Source organism: Theobroma cacao, chromosome 3 (genome assembly GCF_053813885.1).
Source record: "Theobroma cacao isolate CCN51 chromosome 3, ASM5381388v1, whole genome shotgun sequence".
Classification (NCBI taxonomy): Eukaryota; Viridiplantae; Streptophyta; class Magnoliopsida; order Malvales; family Malvaceae; genus Theobroma; species Theobroma cacao.
This window is the reverse complement of record NC_142641.1, coordinates 2,511,543-2,533,731: the sequence shown is the minus strand read 5'-3', so window position 1 is coordinate 2,533,731 and position 22,189 is coordinate 2,511,543. Positions and strand designations below refer to the sequence as shown.

Sequence of the window (22,189 nt, the reverse complement as noted above, 5' to 3'; positions counted from 1 at the left end):
ATCTCACAACTTCCCTTTAAATTTATATATTATAATATATAAACAAAGCTATATATATATATTGTAATTAATAATTTTTGAAGTTATAACTTTTATAATGCTAACATAAAATAGAAAATAAATATGTTTATATTTAAAGTACATATATATACACTAAAAGTATTTTAATATATATAATAGTAATTATATTCTTTATAAATGAACCTAATATACATAAAGTATATATATTAAAAGACATTAAAAGTTAATTAATAATTATAGTTTTATGAATTAATTTAATTAACTATATAGATTTGTTCTTAATTATATAAAATTAAAAAAATAATTAAGTTTCAAAACTATTCTAATCTCACAACTTCTCTTTAGATTTATATATTATATGTTTATATAAACAAAGATATATATATTATATTTAATAATTTTATAAGTGATAATTTTTGTAATGTTAACACAAAATAGAAAGTAAATATGTTTATATTTAAAGTATATATATACTAAAATATTTTTAGTATATATATAATAGTAATTATATTTCTTATAAATTAACACTATACATAAACTATATATATTAAAAGACATTACAAGTTAATTAATAATTGTAGTTCATGAATTAATTTAATTAACTATATAGATTTGTCTTTAATTTTATGAAATTAAAAAAAAAGTTAAGTTTTAAAACTATTCTAATCTCAAAAACTTTCTTTAAATATATATTATAAGTTTATATAAACAATGGTATATATATTATAATTAATAATTTTATAAGTTATAGTTTTTGTAATGTTAAAATAAAATAGAAAGTAAATATATTTATTTTAAAAGTATATATTTAATAGTAATTATATTCTTTTATAATATTATATGATATTTATATTGTTTGAACATAATTAATAATCTAATAATTTTTTAATTTAAATATATTGATGTCATCACATAAATAATTAGAATAACCTATTTTTCATATATCTATTAGTTTTTAATAAAAAAAATTACTTATAAAGTTAGTAAAAATGGTATATTTTTAATTTAATTATTAAAATAATAATTAAAATATTTTTAAAAAACAATCGGATTCGGATAGTAGGTACTCAAGAGGAGGTATCCAAACCCTAAACCTAATACGAGTAGGGAAATCACTATCCGAATCTATCTTAAACCCAGTTATAGGTAACGTAATCTTATATAATCAGATTGGATATCCACAAGTATCCTATAATAGAGTACCCATTTCCATCCCTACTATCAGTTGAATATGAATTGAAAGCAATCTTCAAAAATTCTTATTTTCACCTCATATTACCATGAAATGTAAAACATTTTTGCTCTATCAACTCTAAACTTAGCAAGAGAATCAACAAAGGCATTACACCAAATTGATTATATGGACTTGTTATCAGAATTCCACTGTACACCAAATTGAGTAATGGACTTGTTATCTGAATTCCATTCCAATTCCACTTTACAAACAAATAAACTTTCCTCCTGTGTAGATGTGGCAAAAAAAAAAAAAGAGAAGGCTAATTCTATGCTCTACAAATATGCATAATTACATGCATGATAATTCCATTGTAGTTTTACCCCAAAGTTATTTTGCAGTGGAAAGATTTTAGCAATGTTACCAGCAATTTGCTGAGCCCTTTTGGGGGAATTAGATTCATGTTGATGGGTATAATACATTTAACCCTTTTGAATGAGAACCACATTTTTTCTTTATTTTTCTTATTCCAGTGCAAAGTTCAAGCATTGTTCAATTGTTGAATTCCAGTCCAAAGTTGAATCAAATTAATTGAATTGTCAAAGTGAGGCAACAATCATGGTCAGTTGGTCACAGATTTTACCCAAGTAGCAGAAGTTGTTCTTCCTCGTCTACTGCATAACTAAGTTGAATCAAATGTTTACAGAAACCAACCTGTTTATAAAGAATAAAGCTGTTTAACATATCTGGTCTCGTATATATGGAGAAATGAAACAAAATTCTTCATTCGTCCAAGGCAGAAAGATGGAAACAGACCAGGACCTTGACTACTTTACAGCGTTTTCGGTTAATTAACATCAAAGCTTCAAGCGTTAGAAAGATTTTTAGTACTGTTAGAGAAGGTCTAACAGTGATCAGCTACCCTAATCCATTTACTAATTGGAAGCTTAGCCAATTATATGTATAGCCTGGCTATTGGCTAAGCAACTCTCCTGCCAATTCTTGCAGAGAAACAAACAGCAAGATTTGGCAGTTTAAACAGTTATTAATTGATATAAGTAAAAGCAGTCCCCACAAAGGAAGTCCTCTTAACGAACCTGCCTTTCATTCTGGGCCTTTTCTCCGCATTCAGCTTCCTCACTTCATACCTTATCTTCTTCGAGAACAGCCTCGTTCTTCTCTTCTCTCTGTACCTTGATACCCTTGCTTCTCTTTCTCCATCTGTGTTCCCTCTTCCCTGCAGGCTGTATATTCCCCCTATGCCTCCGCTCAGGTGATGGCCCTCTTTAAGATTTGAGCCCTGGATTGAAAGTAAATGATTAGCTACATGAATTCAAAGTTTAGATTTATAGACGAATGATTGCTGGTGCAAGTATATAAGGTTAAGAAGTTAAAGAAAAGGAGAGGGGTATATAGTACCATGAAGTCATCAGGGTTGAATTCTGGTCGACTTCCTGCTGTCCAAGGAGACCCTTGTCTGGCCCAAGCAGTGATGACTGACTCATAATTCAGCCGCAACAGCATGTTCCTCTTCATCTCCGCCTTGCTTTCACCATTCATTGTTGTTGTCTCTGTCGCAGGCAACACCTTCTCCTCTTCCTCCTCACCAATCGTGGGTGACTCATAATCATAGCTCCAGTTTAAGGATTCTCTTGTCACATCAAAAGCAGAATCAAAGCAACAAGCTGTTATACCTTCCACTTCTTCTTCATCTTTAACTTTCACTATTTTGCCTTCATGTAGAACATTACTTCCGTCTTCTTCCTTGCTATGTAACAATTCAATTCCTTTGGTGTCACAACAAGCATCATCATCAAGTCCAACTCCTAGTAAGTTCTCAACATCAGCAGCAAAATCAGCAAGATCCATATCCGATGGTAAAAAGCCATGTAATCCATCATCCAACTCGCATGTTCCTTCACGTTCATAATCATCAATCACAAAATTCCCATCTTCATTTACCATAGCAACTTCATCACCATCACTCGTTACCATATTACATAGCTCTGCAGCAAAAGGATTCAATACCGGAACTCTGCAAAGCAGCTGCTCTTCGTTCTCATCAACTGACCCGTCTTCACTACCAATCTCAGGAACAACAGGATCAAGCGGATTCAAACTGAAAACTTTTCCCTCATCTTTTTGTTGCCCCAACATGGACTTGTTTTGCCTTGGTGTTCTTGCCTTTCGAGTGAAACCTTGGTGCCATGCTGGTGGGGCATCTTGATTAGTTCGGTTCGTAACCGAAGCACTGAACTTAGAAAATGATGCAGTTTCAAGCCTAACCCTTTCATGCCTGCTGGCTAACTGATTAGCAGAGTGGACTGATGTATCACAGCCTTGGCAAAGAAAGGCATCATCTGCTGCACAATACCAACGTGCACGCTTCCGCAAACAACCATCGCAGGCTCTAGCCGTCTTGCCTCCCATGGCATTCGCTGCTTTCTTGTCAGTGGTCATTAGATAGAGAGGAAAATGATTATGAAGTTGATACAAGGATCAAACACGCTTTCAGCTAAAGTTAAGAACTAACTCAGCAAAAGAAACAAGCTCAAAATGAAAAGTGTCTTTACAGAGGAATATTGGGGTACCTTGCATCTATTTATTTTGAGGAGCCCATGGTTCAATAATTGGTGTTGGGAGGTAGTATGTTTTCTAGTGAGACCAACCTCAACACTTTTGGTTTTTCCCTTGCAGTGGGCAGTGGGATGCTGCGAGAGTATGTAGGCCATGCGCTTTGTTGTGGCTTGCCAAAGGAAAGGGTCAGTTACGCTTTTTGGGACCCAGAAATTTGGCTTATCTCAGTGTTCATTGGCTGAAATTTTCATGTCCATCCTAAACCCTGGATTCCCATTGGTCATTTGTCAAATTGAAGGATTCCTCATGACCCTACAAAAGGGAAGGGGGGATGTGGGCAAAGGGGTATCTTTCATCTCTGTCAAAAATCTTGAGCAAGACTGTTTTGTAGATTTGTCTCCCTATATTTCCAATAATTCTGTTAAAACCTGAAAGACTGTCAAGGCTGCGGTCCCCCGCCCCTGGAAGTTGCTTTCCATGCCTTATGTGGTGGCCATCAACCCTCTCTTTCACACTCTCTCGCACACACACGCAGCGTCACATGCCTCGACCATTCTCCTCCGGTTGGTGCATCGATAGGCAGACAATGAACTATCCACGTAAACCTGCAGCTTGGCTTGAGCCATATTGTTTTAATTGTCCTGACAGTTTACTTGTACCTGCACTCTGAATTTTTAAAGAAACCTGAGCCATATGCATATATAACCACAAAATCTACTTCATTTCAAAACTTAGTGATCGATGTGAAAGTGCAATCAAATCAGCATAAGAAAACCATACTTTTTTTCAAGCACAGTCCGAACATGGTAGTAATATTTTCCATAGGTGTAGCCATCAATGAAGAAAAATTCTATCGTACTATAAGGATAAATACAAATAAATTCAGTAACTATGCTTTTAATGCATTTCATTGTTATAGAGACGTCACTCTCTTTTTTTATAAATATATTCTATTTCGATAAAATAACGAGATGTAAAGATATTAAGAAATATATTGATTATAAATTATTTTGAAAAATCATCATCAGAAGGATGAGAATTTTTAAATTATTACTTTGAAAACTCTTAATAATTCATTCTAAATTATAGTGTGAGTATTTGAGTTTTTATTATCGAGCATTTCTATTTTGTCCTATACATTATATACAACATTACTATCTAAGTAGACATAATGACATAACTTATAAATTAATCAAATCCACTTTAATATTTTTCCCTATAAATGATGAGGATGGTTACTATATGATGAGTTCTTGATTTACATATTAATTACTTTTTGGTTTGTACTTTAATTCAAAACACACATGCAATGAAACTTAAAGAATCAACCTTTTCTTTTAGAAAATTAAGTTAGAGATTGTGAACTAGAAATTACAAGACAGGGAGAGGTCCAGTACTTGCTTTTGTTTACTTGTTTTTTTGCTATTTAGTTTTTGTTTTTTCATGGAAATAATTCAGCAAGCAAAAGCAAAAACATAAATTCTGGACTTGGAAAAGCTTCCAAATTTATCATATTAATTGAAAAGGAAACAGAAAATCATATGTAACACTGCTTAGAAAAAGAATTAAAGAGAATCAAGTTAATAATGAGGTTTAAACTAAAAGGTTAATAAATTTATTTTATTAATGTACAAATTCTATAAAAGGGGGCCAAAAAAAGAATTTTACTCTTTGTTGTGTATAACAAAAGGTTGGATTCATTGGATTTGCAATGGCCTGCCAGCCCCCCTTACATCTGTAAAATAACATATATAATTAATTAGCTTATAATTATATATATAAGTTGAGTTGTAAATATTTTTCCTTATGTATAGCAGTGGCCTTGTCAGTAACGAGCATCTAGACAGGTTTCAAGGAAATCCAGACACGAAATGTCTACTCGGAACTTCATACAAACTATGTCTGATATGGTTCATAAATAAGGATATATAGCAAGCTAGCTGCTGCCATAAATCTTGCTGTAGAACCTGCTTTGTCTGATTGAAGAACATGATCGAATCTACAACATCTTTGTTCCTCTTCTTCTCCAAATTCTCCCCTTGATTATTCATTGTCAGGGATTGTGTTCTGACACACTAGGTAGAGTCCGGGGGTTGCTGCGAAGTTACCAAGATACGCATCATTTGGTCTGGTAAGTCTGGGTACTACCTGCGGATATGTCTGAAGCAATTATGGAATCATGGTACATGAAGTTGTTGTCAACTTCATGACGATGTTCTAATATCTAACACAAACTGTTGGAACAGCATATATGTCTGAATGCACTTATCTGGTAAAGCCGGTGCATTTCCATGAATCACCTAAACTTATTTTGGTAGTATATTCAGATAATTTCGGATTCCAATCATAGACGAGGCTAGCTGATACATTAACAGCTAGGCCTCGACCCTTTTACAATTCCTTCATGAAAGAGAAATAACTTCATATATATATCAACAGTCGACTAGTTTCCCTGGATTATTTTCCTTGTGATTGGGTTTCCTCTTCTGGCAAAGTCTCTTTGCTATTGATTATGAGTTTTGATAATTATTTTCAGTAGGTGCTCTCCAATTACTTATTTTTTGTTTAATTTTGAAGGATTTCCTATTATGTTAAACTAAATATTTTCAACATAAATTTGTAATTTTTATCAGTTAGGATTTGTAACTTAATTTAAGGAGTTTGTGTAAAAAACTCTTTATAATTGAAATTTTAATTAAAATGAAAAAAAAGTGAATATAGTGTTCAATAAGTTTAATATCCATTCAATTACTTTCATATATGGTACATTCTCAAGTGTGCATTTCAATGATTAGAATTTAAGAGTTTGTCTTGAGAGCCTCGAATTCATATTATAATATAAACGAGATGAGATTTATGAGATGGAAGAGAACTACCTCTTATTATATAGTCCAATATCACATTGAAAAAATTGCTTTCATATATAGTTTAAATAAAAATTATAATTATAGTGGTTAATTTCTCATGCCTTTCTATAAGTCATACAAATAGATGTTTACCAAGTAAAAAGTATTTAGAATATTTCTATTAATAGGACTTCATTTTGACTAGTATAACCTAATTAAAAACACTTAAAACTAAGAAAATAAAAAATCACATATATATATATTCAGAAAATATAAAATAATTATAAAAAAAATGAAATACATTTGATACAAATAATTTAATCCAAGAGATGTAATTTCATATCATGGTTAAATATGTGCAATTTGTTTTTGTCATGTCACCTAATCTAAGCACAAAATAATAGAAGTAAATTATTTTAAATATGAGGCAAAATATTCTTTTTCTGTACCAAAATAAAGAAAATGCACTATTGCAGTACATGCATTTGAATTTCTGATACTTATTGATATTGTCACTGTCACTGCCTCCATCAACGTAAAAGGCATCTCTATTACTACTGCCCAAGCAACAAGTTCATTAATTATCACAATTACGTTAGCTTAATTATTCTACAAGCTTATTATTCTAATTAATTCTTTTATACACACAATTTATTTGAATACTTATGATTTCACTTAATATTAACGTACTCAATGCATCTTAAAACTCGAACACGTTGCTTTCCTATGATTGTCAATATCTTGTGGGGACAAAATTATCAAGATTATTCCGTTAAATATATTCAAAAAAACCATAAAAAAATTTAAAAGAAAGATTACACTAATTAGCAAAAATAAATAAAAAAATAAATGCCAAGAATCACAAGAAAAATGAAAGTTCTAGCCCCAACCCCAAGGGCAGCAAAGTGTAGAAGAAAGCTCCATGAGTTAGCAATAATAATGTTCCTTGGCTAGACAAGTTGAAGTTTTGTTTGGTTGTAGTATTAGAATTAGGGGCAATGGTCCCAGCAGTTGGATTAGACGGTGGGGAGGATGATGGAGATGGAGATATTGTAAGAATGAATGGAGATGGGGCTGGACTTGGTGATGCCATGTTGTAACATTGATTACCTGAAATCAAAAGTCAGATTTTCACTAGGAAATTAAACAATATGAAACTGCTTTATAATTATTATATAAAAAATCCTATTCCAAAACCTTGCTTACCTGGGCAAGGAGCCTGCCAAGAATAAGCTAAACTGCAATAATCAAGGATACCAATTGCATTAACCCCATTGTGTTTACTTTTTAGATACACAATTGTCATTTTTAAAAGGTGATTATTTAATTTATCGATTAATGTTAATTTCCAAAATGAGATAGTAAATTTTACATATTCTGTTATAAATTAATAATGCATCACATATCATAAAAGAAGTATCAAATAACAAAATAAAAGGTGAAAACAACCGGCGAAATAGCCGATTATGGAATGCGAAAGGGGGTCTTAACATCTAAAATGAGTCACTAAATCCAAAAGCTAAATATTTGTCTCAATGTTACGTATTTCTAAAATAATTTAAGAATATTAAGAATAAATCTTGACTCTTTGAATAAAAATATATTTATTGTTAAATTAAATGTTTAAATCTAAATTTATACATATAATCTCTATTTTTAATGATTAAAAAATTTAAAACGTAATTCATGTTCTAATTTTTTTAAATAAAAAAAGGGTTTATTACCTTCTATAAATTTTGCCTCCATTATGACCGCGATAGATACAAGTAGTAACTTTGCAACCAAATGGGGTATTGTTCACAACAGAGTCGCCTATGAAAAGATCAGAGTCCTTGCACTGCAATTGAGAGCATGAAGGTGCAATACCAGATGGCCAACATCTCAAACTGTTTGCCAAATAACAAAGCCAATCAAGAAGAGAATTATGAAACCATGCATTAATATTCCTGCAAAAAGAAACTCAAAGCTTTGTTTCAGCTTACTTGAGATCCTCGGTTCCACAAACACATTTGATGCAGTTACTGGCAGTCAAAGCAAAGGAACCCTTTGCAACTATTAAGCTCTCGTTATACCACTTCAAGTTAGCAGATGAACAAGCTGCATATTGGAAGATTACAAAATACATTTCGAAATAATGGAAGAGATGCTGCAGTCAAATTATGATTCGATCTATTTTTCAAAAAAGATATTTGAATCGGGTTTTTTGAATAAAGAGATACGTGCATCTTTTGTTGAATCAAATGTTTGTATGCATTTATATGATCTTTTTAACTTTCACTCACTAGGTTATATAATGTTGGAAAGGTTTAGAACACTTGTGACCTTCCTTTTTGTTCCTTATCTTGCAAGTTACTGTTTGAACTCTATCATGCCGGGATTTTTTTGGCATTCAACACACAAGGAGAAGCCAGAAACTCTGAGCACAAAGCTAAATTTGTTGGATATGTGTTCAATTGTTACCTTGTACTGCTTTGGCGGCTTCTGTTGGGGGGACTATGGATATTTTTTGGATGAAAGGGACTGATTAAAATGCCATCATGGGCATGGAGAACTTACCAATAGCTATATACCTTCAAAGCGACAATGAAAGGGAAGCATTTAAATGCTTCCAAGACATGGAGTAGGTATGGGGGGCAGTTCTCGGCATTCATCAGTATAATGACAACCCAAACCCATAATCTTATGTTAGCCAGCCTTGGACCATTATGAACAACACTATCTGACTATCTGCCATGATTCACCCAAAGATCAAAGTGTTCTCAACTGTAAAATTTCCAGTGGAGAACTCTAAAGACTAAAGAAAATCATGTAATAACTAATTAAGTCTAATTTATGAAAGCGAAAATAACATAAATATTACATTAATTAAATTGATAGTAGTTTATGTATATAAATACAATTAGAATATTTCACTTATTGGGTGTTGAAGTAAGTTGTATCTTTTTTTTACACGCAAAGTTCATGTCACCTTATAATAAGAATCGTTTTACTTATCTTAAAATTTAATATATACTCTTACCAATTAATCTAAGAGTTTATCTCTTATTAATTTTTTTCCTAATGAATATAGATCTAGCAAAATTCTCTAAGGATAAAACTAATGTATACTTTAGTAATCACATCAAGACTACTCAGATGGGCCAAGATAAAGGTCGTTCACATGCTATATATGAGACAAAGGAGTATAACATTGTTCCTTTCCTGGAGTTTACCTTGAATGTCGACTTAATTCCAAGCTGATCATCTAGATTCACCTTCTACTAAATAGTTGTAAAAAATCTTCAAGTAGTCTAGAAAATAAGTCAACAAACCTGAAATTGGAATAAAGAGAACATCTCCAGAATTAACCACTGCTTGTCCAAGCCCATTGACAGCCTCCAACTCCATGGCAGTGGTGCCAAATTCTGATGCAATACTAGACAAACTCTCTCCACTTTTTACCACGTACGACATGTAGACTGCAGGGATCCCATTGCTAACATTGCCAAAACATGTGCATGGCAATGGAATCACAAGGCTCTGCCCACTTGTTAAAGGATTCGTGGCATTAATTCCATTCCTGCTCCTAATCTGTTCTGCACTAACAAACCCACCAAAACCTTCTGATATTGAAGCAGCTGTGTCAGCTGGGCGGACAGTGTAAGTTGGCGGCATGCACCTTCGGATTCCATCCACACATGAGCATGGAATAGGGACTTTGACAACGGATTCGGCCTTGAAAATTTCGTCACCTAGAGTTTTGGGGCTAATGGAGTTAGCACCTAAGATATCAAAGGGGTTCACTCCAAAGCGGTAGGCTATCTCGGAGAGCTTTGAGTCGTAAGGTAGGATGTAATAGAGAAGAGAGACGCATGAATCAGAAGAGTTGCAGGGTTCAATGGTGGATTTCGAATGGGTTACCGGAATGAGACTGATTAGGAGAAGAATGGGCAGAGGAACTCCTACAGTAACTTCCATTGGTGCTGGAAAAGTACAAAGAAAACCATTAAAGACTTCGACAGTGAAGAAATCTTATCTCTTTTATTTCAATCAAAGCAGATGGATGTGTTAGGTGTGCATTGAATTAATGTGATAGTAATGGACGATTGGTCTTGCTTCTGCATATCTGCCCCTACACTTTGAAAAGAAGGTATGTGTTAAATGATTTAAACCCCAAAAGTAAAGAGAGAAAAGTAATTTTTCAAAATTTTTAACATTTTTTTTTTGGTATGATCGATTGTAGCCCTCAACAACCACCAACCAACCTGTCAATGGCGAAAATAAGCTAGTCCTTGAAGCTAAAAAAAACTGGATTATGGAGAATTAATATCATTATATTTAGCTTTTGTTTAGTTGATATTTTTATTTTTTTTGCAAAAAAATAAATAATAAAAGTTGTAATATTTAAAAAATTTCTTCATAAAAATAATACTCGAGAAAGTTTCTGAATTATTTAAAAAATTTTAAAAAAAATTTATTTTTTATTATTTAATTAAATTATATATTTTTATTTTAAATAAAAAAAATTCTTATAACTAACCGTTGACTTATTATCATTAGTCCAGATGTAATTTATCAATTTATATGCACATGATATTGATGTTGAGGGTGAAAAATGCTATTAAGTTATATTATTATGTTACATCAACATTCATTATGACATGTTTACGTCACGTAGTATAAAATAATAAATAATATTTTTATTAGTGATCAAAACTCATTTGATTCAAAATAAAATATAAAGATTTGATTGAATATGATAAAAAAATAAAATTTTATTTAAATTTTTAAAATTATTTAGAAATTTTTTTAGATATTATATTGTAATTAAAGTTATTAACTTAACACTTGTATGTTATCACAAATCTCGCATCAGTAAGAGATAGAGTGGGTTTCGAGAATATAAACATGGATCTTTCACTACTTATTATACATACCTTCTGGGTTGAGAAAGTGGACCTGTAATTTAAGTTTATTTAAATTCTATTTTAAAGTTTAAGATTAGGCTATAATTTTGACTCGTGACATTTAGTATTATAGTAGATTTGAATTTTTACTGATGTGAAATCCTGTAAGAGATATAAGAGTTGAAGTAGACTTGGTCTAATGTAAGAGTCTATCGCCTTTACAAGTAAAAAGTCAGTGCAACGAAGACATTGTACAATTTAGTGAAGTAAAATATTACGGAATATCACGGATCTTATATCAATAATAGATGGGTGGATCTTGAGAATATAAACTTGAGTCTTTCATCATTTATTAGATATTTTTTTTTGGATTGAGTATATAGACTTACGATTTATAAGTTTACTTAAACTTTATTTTTAAAATTTAGAGTTAAATTTTTTTAAGAAAAAGAACATTCTTATTAATTTTATTTATGAATATGTAAATTATAATGGTGTTTTAGGGCAGGCCACCCATAGAAGTCGAAAGCCCGAATAGGTCGAACTTAGGTTAAAATTTTTAAGTCCACTTAACTTGGTCCTGCCCAACATTGTTATTTTATTAAGTAAATATCACATAAATATTTTTAAATGATTTAATAAAATCATAATTATTTTATTCAAACTTCATTTAGATATACAGATGAAAAATATTAGCAAAACACAAATATAAAAATTTTAAATTAATATAAAAATATTTTTAATATAATTTTTTGTTGAAATAAATATCGCATAATGTACCCAAAAATATATATTTTTATATTTTTATATAATTAGTAGTACCCGGTAGCAACATGTTCTATTTTTCATAAAAGAAAGAAACATGAGAAAGAAGGGCCGCCGGCAACTTCCGGAGGAGCAGTCATGCGCCACCGTTAAGCGGAAGCATACTCACTTTGAACAATTTCATTATAACAAACAAACCAAGAGGCTAAAATGGGTGTCAACCGAAACCAAAACCGCCACGTTGAAACCCGACCCGGTTCGAAACCTGCCGGTTTCGAATAACGGTTTCGAAGCCATCCGTCCATGCACTTCTTCGTCTCGGAGGCACAATAAGAGGCGAAAGAGAAGCAATTGCAGCAGTTTAGAAGGTTCTCGCAAGTGGGTCTTCTCTTCCCGCAATTGTTCTAATTATAAAGGTATCAAATTCTTACTGTTTATATTCATAAAACGAAAATTTTGATGATAGTTGAATTTGGGTTAGTGTATTTTGGTTAATTAAAGAGTTTGACATTAGCCAAAATTATTCTTTTTTGTTTTATTTGGAGTTTAGAACTGAATTTCTGGTTTTCAGTTTGGTTGTTAATTGTGTTGAAGATTATAGTTGCTTGAATTACTTGATTGCAACATTTTGATTGAGAAGTTTATGTGTTGGATCATATTCCTTTTGATTTATATTCAGGCTCTTTTGTTTGTGGCTTTTGTTATTTGCTATTTGCTTATTAAATTGTTGCTCTAAAATAAACTATCATCATCCTATACAGTGACGGTGCCATTTTTGAATCCCACAGGCAGATTTAAATAATTGACATGTGTTCATTCAAGTGGTTATACTAATTTAATGATTTCCTTATTTAAAGTTTAGTGAGCATATGTTTCTCATTTGAACCTGCCAACTCCACTGCCAGTGTATAAGATAATAATCCTACAAAATGAAATGCAAAAAGAAAAATCCTAATTGATTAAAATTGAAAAATGATTAACATGTAACACCAATTGTAACTGGATTACTCTTTATGAAAATAAAATCATGCATTTTGGCATCTAGAAAATTACCATTTTATTTTTAATTCTATAAAAATATTGTTTACTTTTGTATCCAAATGCATTTTTCTTTGTTGTCTGCACGTAGTAAAAGCCACAATCAAATGTTACCTTAATGTGACAGCTGTTAGAAGCATGGCTATTTTATGTTGACATGCTGATTGAAAGCTGTAGAACATAGCCATCAGTGAGGATGTTGGGAATGACCATTAATGATGTATGGATTACTCTTTAGCTTTCCATACCAATTACCATTGATTACTATTCTCTGCTCCATATATTCTTGGCTGGAAGTTTAAGAATGTTTTTGAGTCTCAAATGTTGGAATGTGGGTAGCTTTGGACATCAAATGGGAAGATGAGGTTTTCGCTTTATTTTATTTAATTTCATTTAGAAAGCATACCTTTTCCGTTCAGTGGTTGGAGGGAGCATAAGCTTGAGAGACTTGCACTAAAAATGGATATCTTGATGCATTAATAGTCTAACCCTGTATCTTGTCAGTGAGACATCTAAAGGGTAATCTTTTGAGGTATTGTTGGATCATTTAACTCTCCTCTGCATAGCTTGCTGTTAAGTAGTGGTGGGAGATCTTATTCGTCTTATCTATGTCTAAATCTTTTAACTTTTGTTCTGCAGATAAACTTGTCATTGTTTCATATAATATACTTGGTGCGGAAAATGTGGCAAAGCATCCCGACTTGTATCTTGATGTTCCACCAAAGTTCTTGGAGTGGAGCAGACGTAAAGACCTAATATCTGAGGAGGTCAATCGTTACAATGCAAGCATCCTGTGCTTTCAGGTGAGTTTAAGGGTCTTTTAATATGAATCCAATTTTGCAGGTTGTATTAGGCTGAGGGACTGGCTTATAGTACATGAGAAGCCTTCTTTTGTCATATATGTTTCGAATTATATAAATTCACCTATTATTGAAATCAGCACATGTGGCAAATTATTTGTTTGTTAGCTACATTCTTATAGCCCATTCTTGCTGCTGTAGGAGGTTGACCGCTTTAAGGATTTAGATGATCTTCTTCAGAAAGATGGCTTTAAAGGTGTTTACAAGGTATACTAAATTGTTCTATGTGCTTTCCCTTGGTCCAGCAACTCCACTGTCAAATATCTTTTGTTAACCCACACCTGTAATTACAAATGATTCCAGGCTCGCACAGGTAATGGATGTGATGGTTGTGCTCTATTCTGGAAAGATAAAATGTAAGTTTACACAGCACCCTTGGTGATTGAAAATTCTTTCTTATCCCGATAAGTTTGTGTATCTATAATTGCTATCTTTTCATATGCAGCATTTATTTGCTATGGTAGTAAAAAAACACCTAGATGCTTCTACTCTTTATACACTGAAGAAAAATATTGGCTATATTATTGTTATTATTTATTTGACATGACAATCTACTGTCAATTCAATTGTCTAATACAAATAAAAGAGATGTAGCACGTGGTTTTCTACACTTCTGGCTATCATTTGTCAAAGACTTGACCAGTTCAAATTTGTTTCACAGCTTTTGAGCTCATCATTTGTTATTAGAATCATTTTATTCTTTTTCCTCATTTTCTTTTCAATTTTCATCTTGGTTATATCCAACTTTTAGAAAGTCATACTCTGAACACAGATTTACCCTTTTGCAAGAAGAAAATATAGAGTTCCAGGATTTTGGCCTTCGTAACAATGTTGCTCAACTTTGTGTCCTGAAGGTATGTAGGGGTTGGTTTATTGATGTATAGCTCATATCTCACCCTCTTGTTTTAGGATTTTGTACTGTGCAGTTTATCCAATTAGTTATATCACATGTTTAATCCCATTTTTTAAATTGGTTGATTTTCTTGAGCTTCTACTAAGTTATGTTTTTTGTTATTTGCCTTCAGACATTTCCTGATTTTGGTGATTTCTAAATGATGTTTGGGAAGTTTATCAGTAGCAGTTATTTGGTTTTCTGGTTCTACCTACGTTTCGAGTTATTTTTTATATGTTTGACTTAGTTGTTTTCCTGCTAAAGATATTAGGTTTTCTTCTACCTTTTTTATGTCTTTAAAGTAATTGATATGCAGAAGAGCAAGGAGAGATACTTATATTGTTTTCTGAATAGAATTTTTTCATTCAATGAAAATGTTTCAAGTGTAGCTTTCTTGCATCAACATTAGTAATGATGGTCCTAATGAAAGTTTTTTCTCAGACAATAGTAGTGTATGTTCTCAGTCATTATTTGATTGCATTCTTTTTCTTTTTTTCCTAATCTTTGAAGGATTGTAAAGGCTCATTCTATGAAAATAGTTTTCTTGTCTGCTTAGTTATCTATCTTTTGTTGGGTATTTACTTCATTCTTGGTTGATTGATGTTGTAACACTGACTGAAGCAAGTTAATATGACAACAAATAAATTCACTAGAAAAATGATCAAACACATTTCAAGAGTAATATGCTAAAATAATAACCTATAAGAACACAAGGATTGACGTGGTTCAGCTTTAAGCCTGTGTTCATGGGCAGAGGTGATGAGAAATTTTTATTATAATTGAAACAAGATGGAGATTAGATAGAGTTTTAATACTCAAAACTCGCTGCACTCACCCTCCCCAAAATAAACCCAGCTATTTCTCCTTTTTTTTTTCTCTCAAAAGAAACTCTTTCTTCATCTCTAGAAAGCTTAGCTGAGACACTGCAAGCTTTCATTTTATATTTTCTAACATTTTCTTCCCATTGCCAAAATCTCCACCTTGACATACAAATTCCTCCAAGCGGACATTACAACAAATTTCTTGAAACTAGATGACTTTCTCCAAATGCCTACTGGGGCATTCACCATTTGCAGATACCACCCAAGTCCAAGCATTTGCAATGTTTTTCAACATGTCTGTGGGATTCTCCTCAATAGCAACCCTACTAATCACAATATCACCATGCAAATCATGATCCTAAAATAATTGAAATCTGATTTTAACGCATTTGTTCCATTCATGAAACATCTAATTTTTGGTAAGATGAATACCATTCTGGTTATTGCAAAATACAACAGTGAAATCCTGTCGCAAACTCAAACTGCTTACCAGACTTTTAACCACAAGGCTTTCATTGCTTCTGGCCCCACCACATATTACAATTTCCTTTTGTTTATTCTCAAAGATAAGCATGTGTTCAGCTGTCTCCTTAATGCCAAAGTAATGTACAACCTACTCCTTCAGGATGCTGTTCACCACAGATCTATCACCACCTCAAACCTTCTCCCTATCAATGGCCAAGATTAAAGCCAGATTCCTTACCACACTTTTTAACCACAAAGCTTTCATTGCTTTGTCAATCTTGTCTTAAGAAATTTGCTATAATGTTGGCTTGGAGGAATTTTAAGCCAAGGTTGAAATTTGTTATGGAATGGCTGAAAATTGCAGCTCTTTTGGAGTCAAAGCTCCGGCCCTCTATATTCATTGCTTCTTTCTTCTTCCTCGTCTCCCCTATATATCCTTTATTCGTTGCTTCTTTATTTTTTGATCTTTTGGTTGACGGGCAATATCGGAAGGGAAAGGTAATATGGGGAAGGGAAAAAGTGTTCAAAATATAAAAAAGAGCTTGGTGTTTCTTGGTGATGAAGGCAGAGAATAAAAGGAGAGTCTTTTATAGAGAAATGAAGTAGTTCATGTGTGGTTTGGGGAGAAGGTGAGTGTACGAGTTGAGTGTTAAAACACTGTAACTTCAACTTGTTTCGATTATAGTGAAATTTTGTCACCTCTGCCCATGGACATGGGTGTAAGCTTAACTCTAAATCACCTAAATTCTTGTGTTCTTATTGGTTATTATTTCTTGGTGTGTTTGGTTATTATTCTATTCTTTTGTTGTCATATTGACTTGCTTGGCTTGGTGTTACAACAGTTGAGATGCATACCTTTGTATTCTTCAAGAATGGCATTCCCTTTCTGCTCCCTTTAATTATTTACATATCCATTACTACCCTGTATACTTGTTTTTGTAAAGATGGGTTACTCTGCAACTGTTTAACTTCTTGTGGTTTTGATACTGACGTTTAATAATTTTCTCATACAGATAAATCAACATCAATTAGAGTCTGATTCATGTAGAAAACAATCAAAGTAAGTTTAAACTTTTTGTGACATTCTTCTTTGTATAGATTTCAGTAAAAATTAGTTATGTTTGGTGACAACTAGGTAAGCTTTTGGATTCAATATACGTTTAATTGTTTAAATCAACAAAGATTAGCTCTTACGTTGTTATCACTATAATATATTTGTATTAAATATATTGTAAAATATTTTAAGGGGCTAATTTTGGTTCAAAGATTGTACTCCTAGAACCCTATGTCTGAAAGCCTAAAATCATTTACATGACATAGAGCGTTAAACTTTCTGTTTCAGATATGCATTTACTAACAACTAGAATGAGGCATCTTGTTAATTTTCTTTTTTTGAAATCCTTATGAATAAACCATCTAACATAGAGAATAAAAGTAGTTTTGAAGTCAATCTATGTAGAATAAATTTCTTTCATAATTGATTATGCTGAGATAGTGTTGCATACAAATAACAAGTTTGAGTCATAGACGGCAGAGAGGAGAATGGACAATCCTAGTAAGTTAATGTGAGGGGAGAATGTGGAAACTGAAATGATGGTGCTACAATAAATCCTGTTATACTAGGGAGCACAAAATGATTTGTAAAAATAAATCACTTTGCAACATGCAAGCATGACAGAAGGAGAAAATGTGTGAGATAGTGAAGGAGATGAAGGGGGTCTTTAATTTGTAGAGAGACTCTAGAGAGAAGTTTTAGAGCAAATTGAGGGTCAAAACTATCCTTATATGATTAGTGTAAAGGGGCATTTACAATCTTAGAATGGCAGGTTTCAATCAATAAGCTGCTTCCATGAGTGTCTCAACCTATCTAAGCGCTTGTAGTTTGACTAAGTTATCATGAGTATCTGATTAATTGTAGAGAAAGTTCTAATTAATGGAGTCCTAATCATCATTTATTAAACATGGCAAATTTTTGAGTATTCCTAAGAAGGTTTAAACAAATACAAGCTACTTTTTGGCCAAGCATATGAAGCCAAAAATGACACTCTTTACCTTGATACAATTCAAGAATCAGTCAGGCAGTCGGGTTCATAACCTTTTCCGCCCAAGCAATGCATCTTGAGTGATAATTGATGGCATTTAGGTTGAATTTTGCCATAAAATATGGTATTAGTTGCATCGTTTAGAAAGTCACATCTATTTTTTGTGGCTTAAAAGGAAATTTTTCAAAGTTAAGTAGTCGGATGAATTTGCTTCTTTTTTTAAAGCTTTTTCCTGTAAAACTGAATATATAGGATAACACCCATGCAAAGTCGAAGTTTATTGGTTGGAAATATACATGCACTGTTCAACCCAAACCGTGGAGATATCAAGCTAGGCCAGGTACTGACTGCTTAGCATGATGTTTGCTATCTTGCAATGTCGTACAATTAATGCTGAATCCTGTTAACCATTATCTTCCATGTGCTTTTTTCCCTCCTTTTTATATGGAGGATGGGGGATCTTTCTAGACTACAATCTCTTTGTCTTCTATTATTGAAACTGGTTTAGAAATATAACATGCAACGCTATAGGTGCGGCTATTTCTTGAGAAGGCTTACAAGCTATCACAAGAATGGGGCAGCATCCCTGTTATACTTGTTGGAGATTTTAATAGCATTCCTCAGGTGAGGTCTTGCAACCTAATGACTAGTTGAATATTTGCAGATTCAATTTACAGTTGCTATCTGGCTTCTGCTGCCTCATTTGTAATTTGAATTTTGTTTTCATCTTGTCTGCAGAGTGCTATTTATCAATTTCTGGCATCATCTGAGGTGAGTTTTGGTTCATGTAGACTATCAAGTCCATATCTTTAATATTTTCTTTTACTGAGTGATTATTATAGAATCTCTGCCTGTATGATTGTATTCTGATAATATTTTGCAGCTTAATATCCAACTCCATGATCGCCGAAGGATTTCTGGGCAGCTTGAATATCCATCACAGGGCAGAGAAATCAGAGCTCAAAATAAGTATACTGCAAGGTCTTTCAAAAATTATTAGGAAATTTTTAAAAGCAATTTTATTAGGCAACTCAAATGTATAATGACTCAGTTTCCCTGCACAATTTCTGAACTGTCAACTAAAGTATGAATTAAGTCGGGGTAGTTAATAGTGTTATTTTATATCCATTGATATAGAATGAAGAACTGAGATTGTTTCCATAGAGTTGGTTGAGAGCAATTCAGTTTTGAATTGATCATAAAGTTGAATAATATGAGAACAAGACATTGTCAAATTGTGAGTAGGTTGGTTATTTAGGTCAAATTCGAGTTTTATCTCTACTTAAAACTCTATTTATCTACTTTTCTATTCTTTTATATTAAACAAACAAGTTGTGTAGCAGTAAATACTCCTGATTTTTCTCCCTTTTTTCTGCTTTGAACTCTCTTTTGAGCTACTTGTTATTGTACACTTATCTAAGTGAGTGTGAAGAGGTTAGTTTCAAAATGAATAATTTTTAAGATCCTATAAAATGGCATAACTTTCATTTGTTTTATTTGCTTTGACTGGATGTGGTATATCAGGCGCCATGTTTGGATGCCTGTCTCCAGGCAGTTATCACATAGGTGGAGTGATGAAGAATTAGTGCTTGCAACTGGCGATGAAGGTGTCACTCATCTGCAGCACAAATTGAAACTTTGCAGTGCTTATGCCGGGATTCCTGTAAGTTTTTTGAAGCTTCTTGTGCTCTCTGCTATAGTTTTTGGTAGCATGATAAATAGCTGGGCCTCAAAGAAGCCATGATAACTTTCAAGAAAAGAAGCCATGATGGTTTTTGTTTTGCCCCTTTTTGGGGCAGGGGAGAGGGGTAGGATGTGTTGTATGCTTCAGTTGGCAGCTTCTATGGGAACCTGTTTTATGATGTATGATCTCTGTATGTAATTGGAAGATCGACAGATTGAGAAATATGGTTCTTCTTGTCATTGGTGGCAGTTTTCTTTCTTTCTTTTTTTTTTTTTAATTAACTTGGATATGTGCAATAGTGTATAGAAATGTTTTTCTTTATGATTCAATTAATTATTTTGAATCTGAACTTTTATTTCTGTTCACTTGTCTGATAAATAGTGATTATACTTTTTCTAGGGGAGCAGCAGAACAAGAGATAGTCATGGGGAGCCCTTGGCAACTTCATACCACTCTAAGTTTATGGGAACTGTAGATTATATATGGTATATTGATTGCATTGTAAAATTGAGTATTTGTTCTTGAAACTTTTAGTTTCTGATTGCAGTGTTGATACAGGCATACTGGTGAACTTGTTCCTGTGAGAGTTCTTGAAACATTACCCATTGATATATTGAGAAGAAATGCCAGCCTTCCCAATGAGGTACCTTTGCATCAATTTAGTGAGCTTGATCAAGCATATAATTTTATATTAACATCCCATGTCCAGAATCCAAATTCACGCAAGTGTAATTGCCTAGCATTAAATATTTAGGTTCTAAATAAAATTAATAAATTGGCATCTTCATCACTTTAATTATAAGCTTGTCATGTTCCCTCAAATAAAGTAGCTTCTTGTTTCCATAATCTATAAGTTGATAGACTCAGTATAGTGTGAGCTAGTTTTCTCCATTTTCTCCTGAATCTTGGTATATTAATCAGGAATTTGTGACTTTGCAGAGATTGGGTAGCGACCATCTTGCTCTTGTATGTGAACTGGCCTTTGCTGATGATCACAAGGGAGCCTGATTGTTCTGTTCATAGACTCAATACTTCTTAAGGTTATGGTTTCTTGGTGATCTGAAAACTATGCAGAAACATCCTCTTTGACATGCATAAAGGCAATAAATTATCAAGCAAGGCTAACCGGATCAATGAGGAAGGCTCCCATTGAGTCATTTTGCTGATTTACAAAGAATTATGAAGGTCAGCTTGTGGCAGTCTGAGATGAAGCATCCCCACACAAGAAAATGTTCATTTATATGTACACAACTATAACAAGAATGCAAAATTTTAGTTCTGTTTCCGGATGAAAGAACAATGGCTTCTGATTTTCTTTTTTTCATTTAAAAGAAAACTCACCTTTAATCCTGATAGAGATAAGTCTTTAGAAAACTATGACTTTTTTCATATGACAGATTTGAGTTGCAGCTCAAGCCACTGACTATGATTTGATTAAACCAACAAATTTATTGTTTCATTTAGGGCTTTGCCGGTAGATCGAGACAGAGAAGTCTGACTCTTGAAAATGTTGAAACCCCGTTGTTCATTGATTGCAGCTGATGATGATTTTGCACCTAACATCTTCAATCAAAACATAAAAAAGGGAAAAAGTCTTTGGAGATGTTCAATACCTGAAAAGTTGAAAGGGAAAGCCATGAATCAGACTGCTACTTTGGTTAAGAAAAACACTGAAACAAAGTGAAGTCGGTGGAAAGCTAAGAATAGAAAAAGAGTGTTTCCAAAGTCAAATGAAGGGTGATAGTGGAGAGGAAGGCCCAGTAATTCTGCAAGGCAAAGCAATCTCCTTTCAGCGGCCTACAACTTGGCACCAAGTTGTACACCATGGATTGTTTGTTCCCATCTTTTTCTTTATTTAATTCTCTCTTTGTAAATGGATATGTTTCATATTTTAATAAAAAAAAATGGGATTCTTGTGATAAGGTTAGGAAGTGTTATAAATAAGTAAAAGATGTAACGGAGGTCACTTGTTCGAGTTAGGAATCGGTTGTGTCTAGTTGTTCTCATTATTTTTCGAATTAAAATCAAGTATTTACTATAAGCAATCAAGTTAGTATAAATTTTTATAATAAAAAAACTCATTTAACTCGATAACAAGTACATGTATCTTTCTATTCA

General features: G+C 32.8%; 3 protein-coding genes across 5 annotated transcripts; 1 reads left to right on the top strand and 2 right to left on the bottom strand.

The window, feature by feature from the left end:
• Positions 1-1,894: 1,894 nt before the first annotated feature.
• Positions 1,895-3,884, bottom strand: BBX16 (B-box type zinc finger protein with CCT domain-containing protein). The gene is made up of 2 exons (XM_007036457.3): positions 2,615-3,884; positions 1,895-2,495 (listed from the first exon to the last, which is right to left on the bottom strand). The coding sequence occupies exons 1-2, from the start codon at positions 3,653-3,655 to the stop codon at positions 2,241-2,243; spliced, it is 1,296 nt and encodes a 431-aa protein (XP_007036519.3). The 5' UTR covers positions 3,656-3,884; the 3' UTR covers positions 1,895-2,240.
• Positions 3,885-7,318: 3,434 nt separating this feature from the next.
• LOC18604118 (lysM domain-containing GPI-anchored protein 1-like) lies at positions 7,319-10,701 on the bottom strand. 2 transcript variants are annotated; one of them, XM_018116811.2, is made up of 5 exons: positions 9,930-10,701; positions 8,601-8,715; positions 8,343-8,504; positions 7,825-7,856; positions 7,319-7,728 (listed from the first exon to the last, which is right to left on the bottom strand). In XM_018116811.2, exons 1-5 carry the CDS (start codon positions 10,573-10,575, stop codon positions 7,478-7,480), a joined length of 1,206 nt encoding a protein of 401 aa, XP_017972300.2. In that variant the 5' UTR covers positions 10,576-10,701; the 3' UTR covers positions 7,319-7,477. The 2 variants fall into 2 exon arrangements, with proteins under 2 accessions (XP_017972300.2, XP_017972301.2); XM_018116812.2 differs by lacking the exon at positions 7,825-7,856 and having other exon boundaries at positions 7,592-7,728.
• Positions 10,702-12,315: 1,614 nt separating this feature from the next.
• Positions 12,316-21,993, top strand: LOC18604117 (DNAse I-like superfamily protein). Of its 2 annotated transcripts, none has more exons than XM_088804760.1 (14): positions 12,316-12,685; positions 13,947-14,110; positions 14,309-14,374; positions 14,471-14,523; positions 14,940-15,021; positions 17,359-17,405; positions 18,640-18,727; positions 18,919-19,011; positions 19,126-19,158; positions 19,271-19,356; positions 19,912-20,050; positions 20,471-20,556; positions 20,630-20,714; positions 21,011-21,993. In XM_088804760.1, exons 1-14 carry the CDS (start codon positions 12,367-12,369, stop codon positions 21,077-21,079), a joined length of 1,410 nt encoding a protein of 469 aa, XP_088660886.1. In that variant the 5' UTR covers positions 12,316-12,366; the 3' UTR covers positions 21,080-21,993. The 2 variants fall into 2 exon arrangements, with proteins under 2 accessions (XP_088660886.1, XP_007036514.3); XM_007036452.3 differs by having other exon boundaries at positions 12,317-12,685; positions 19,271-19,368.
• Positions 21,994-22,189: the final 196 nt, after the last annotated feature.

What these genes read in the sequence shown, in the direction of transcription:
- BBX16 (XM_007036457.3), bottom strand. Translation starts at nt 3,655, where the DNA reads ATGACCACTGACAAGAAAGCAGCGAATGCCATGGGAGGCAAGACGGCT. An exon ending in TCAACCCTGATGACTTCATG is followed by an intron (nt 2,496 to 2,614) that starts GTACTATATACC and finishes CTTTCAATCCAG; the next exon opens with GGCTCAAATCTTAAAGAGGG.
- LOC18604118 (XM_018116811.2), bottom strand. Translation starts at nt 10,575, where the DNA reads ATGGAAGTTACTGTAGGAGTTCCTCTGCCCATTCTTCTCCTAATCAGT. An exon ending in GGAGGCAAAATTTATAGAAG is followed by an intron (nt 7,857 to 8,342) that starts GTAATAAACCCT and finishes TGATTATTGCAG; the next exon opens with TTTAGCTTATTCTTGGCAGG. An exon ending in TTGGCAGGCTCCTTGCCCAG is followed by an intron (nt 7,729 to 7,824) that starts GTAAGCAAGGTT and finishes TTTTGATTTCAG; the next exon opens with GTAATCAATGTTACAACATG.
- LOC18604117 (XM_007036452.3), top strand. Translation starts at nt 12,367, where the DNA reads ATGAGAAAGAAGGGCCGCCGGCAACTTCCGGAGGAGCAGTCATGCGCC. An exon ending in TCATGTAGAAAACAATCAAA is followed by an intron (nt 17,406 to 18,639) that starts GTAAGTTTAAAC and finishes CTGAATATATAG; the next exon opens with GATAACACCCATGCAAAGTC. An exon ending in GGAACTGTAGATTATATATG is followed by an intron (nt 20,557 to 20,629) that starts GTATATTGATTG and finishes GTGTTGATACAG; the next exon opens with GCATACTGGTGAACTTGTTC.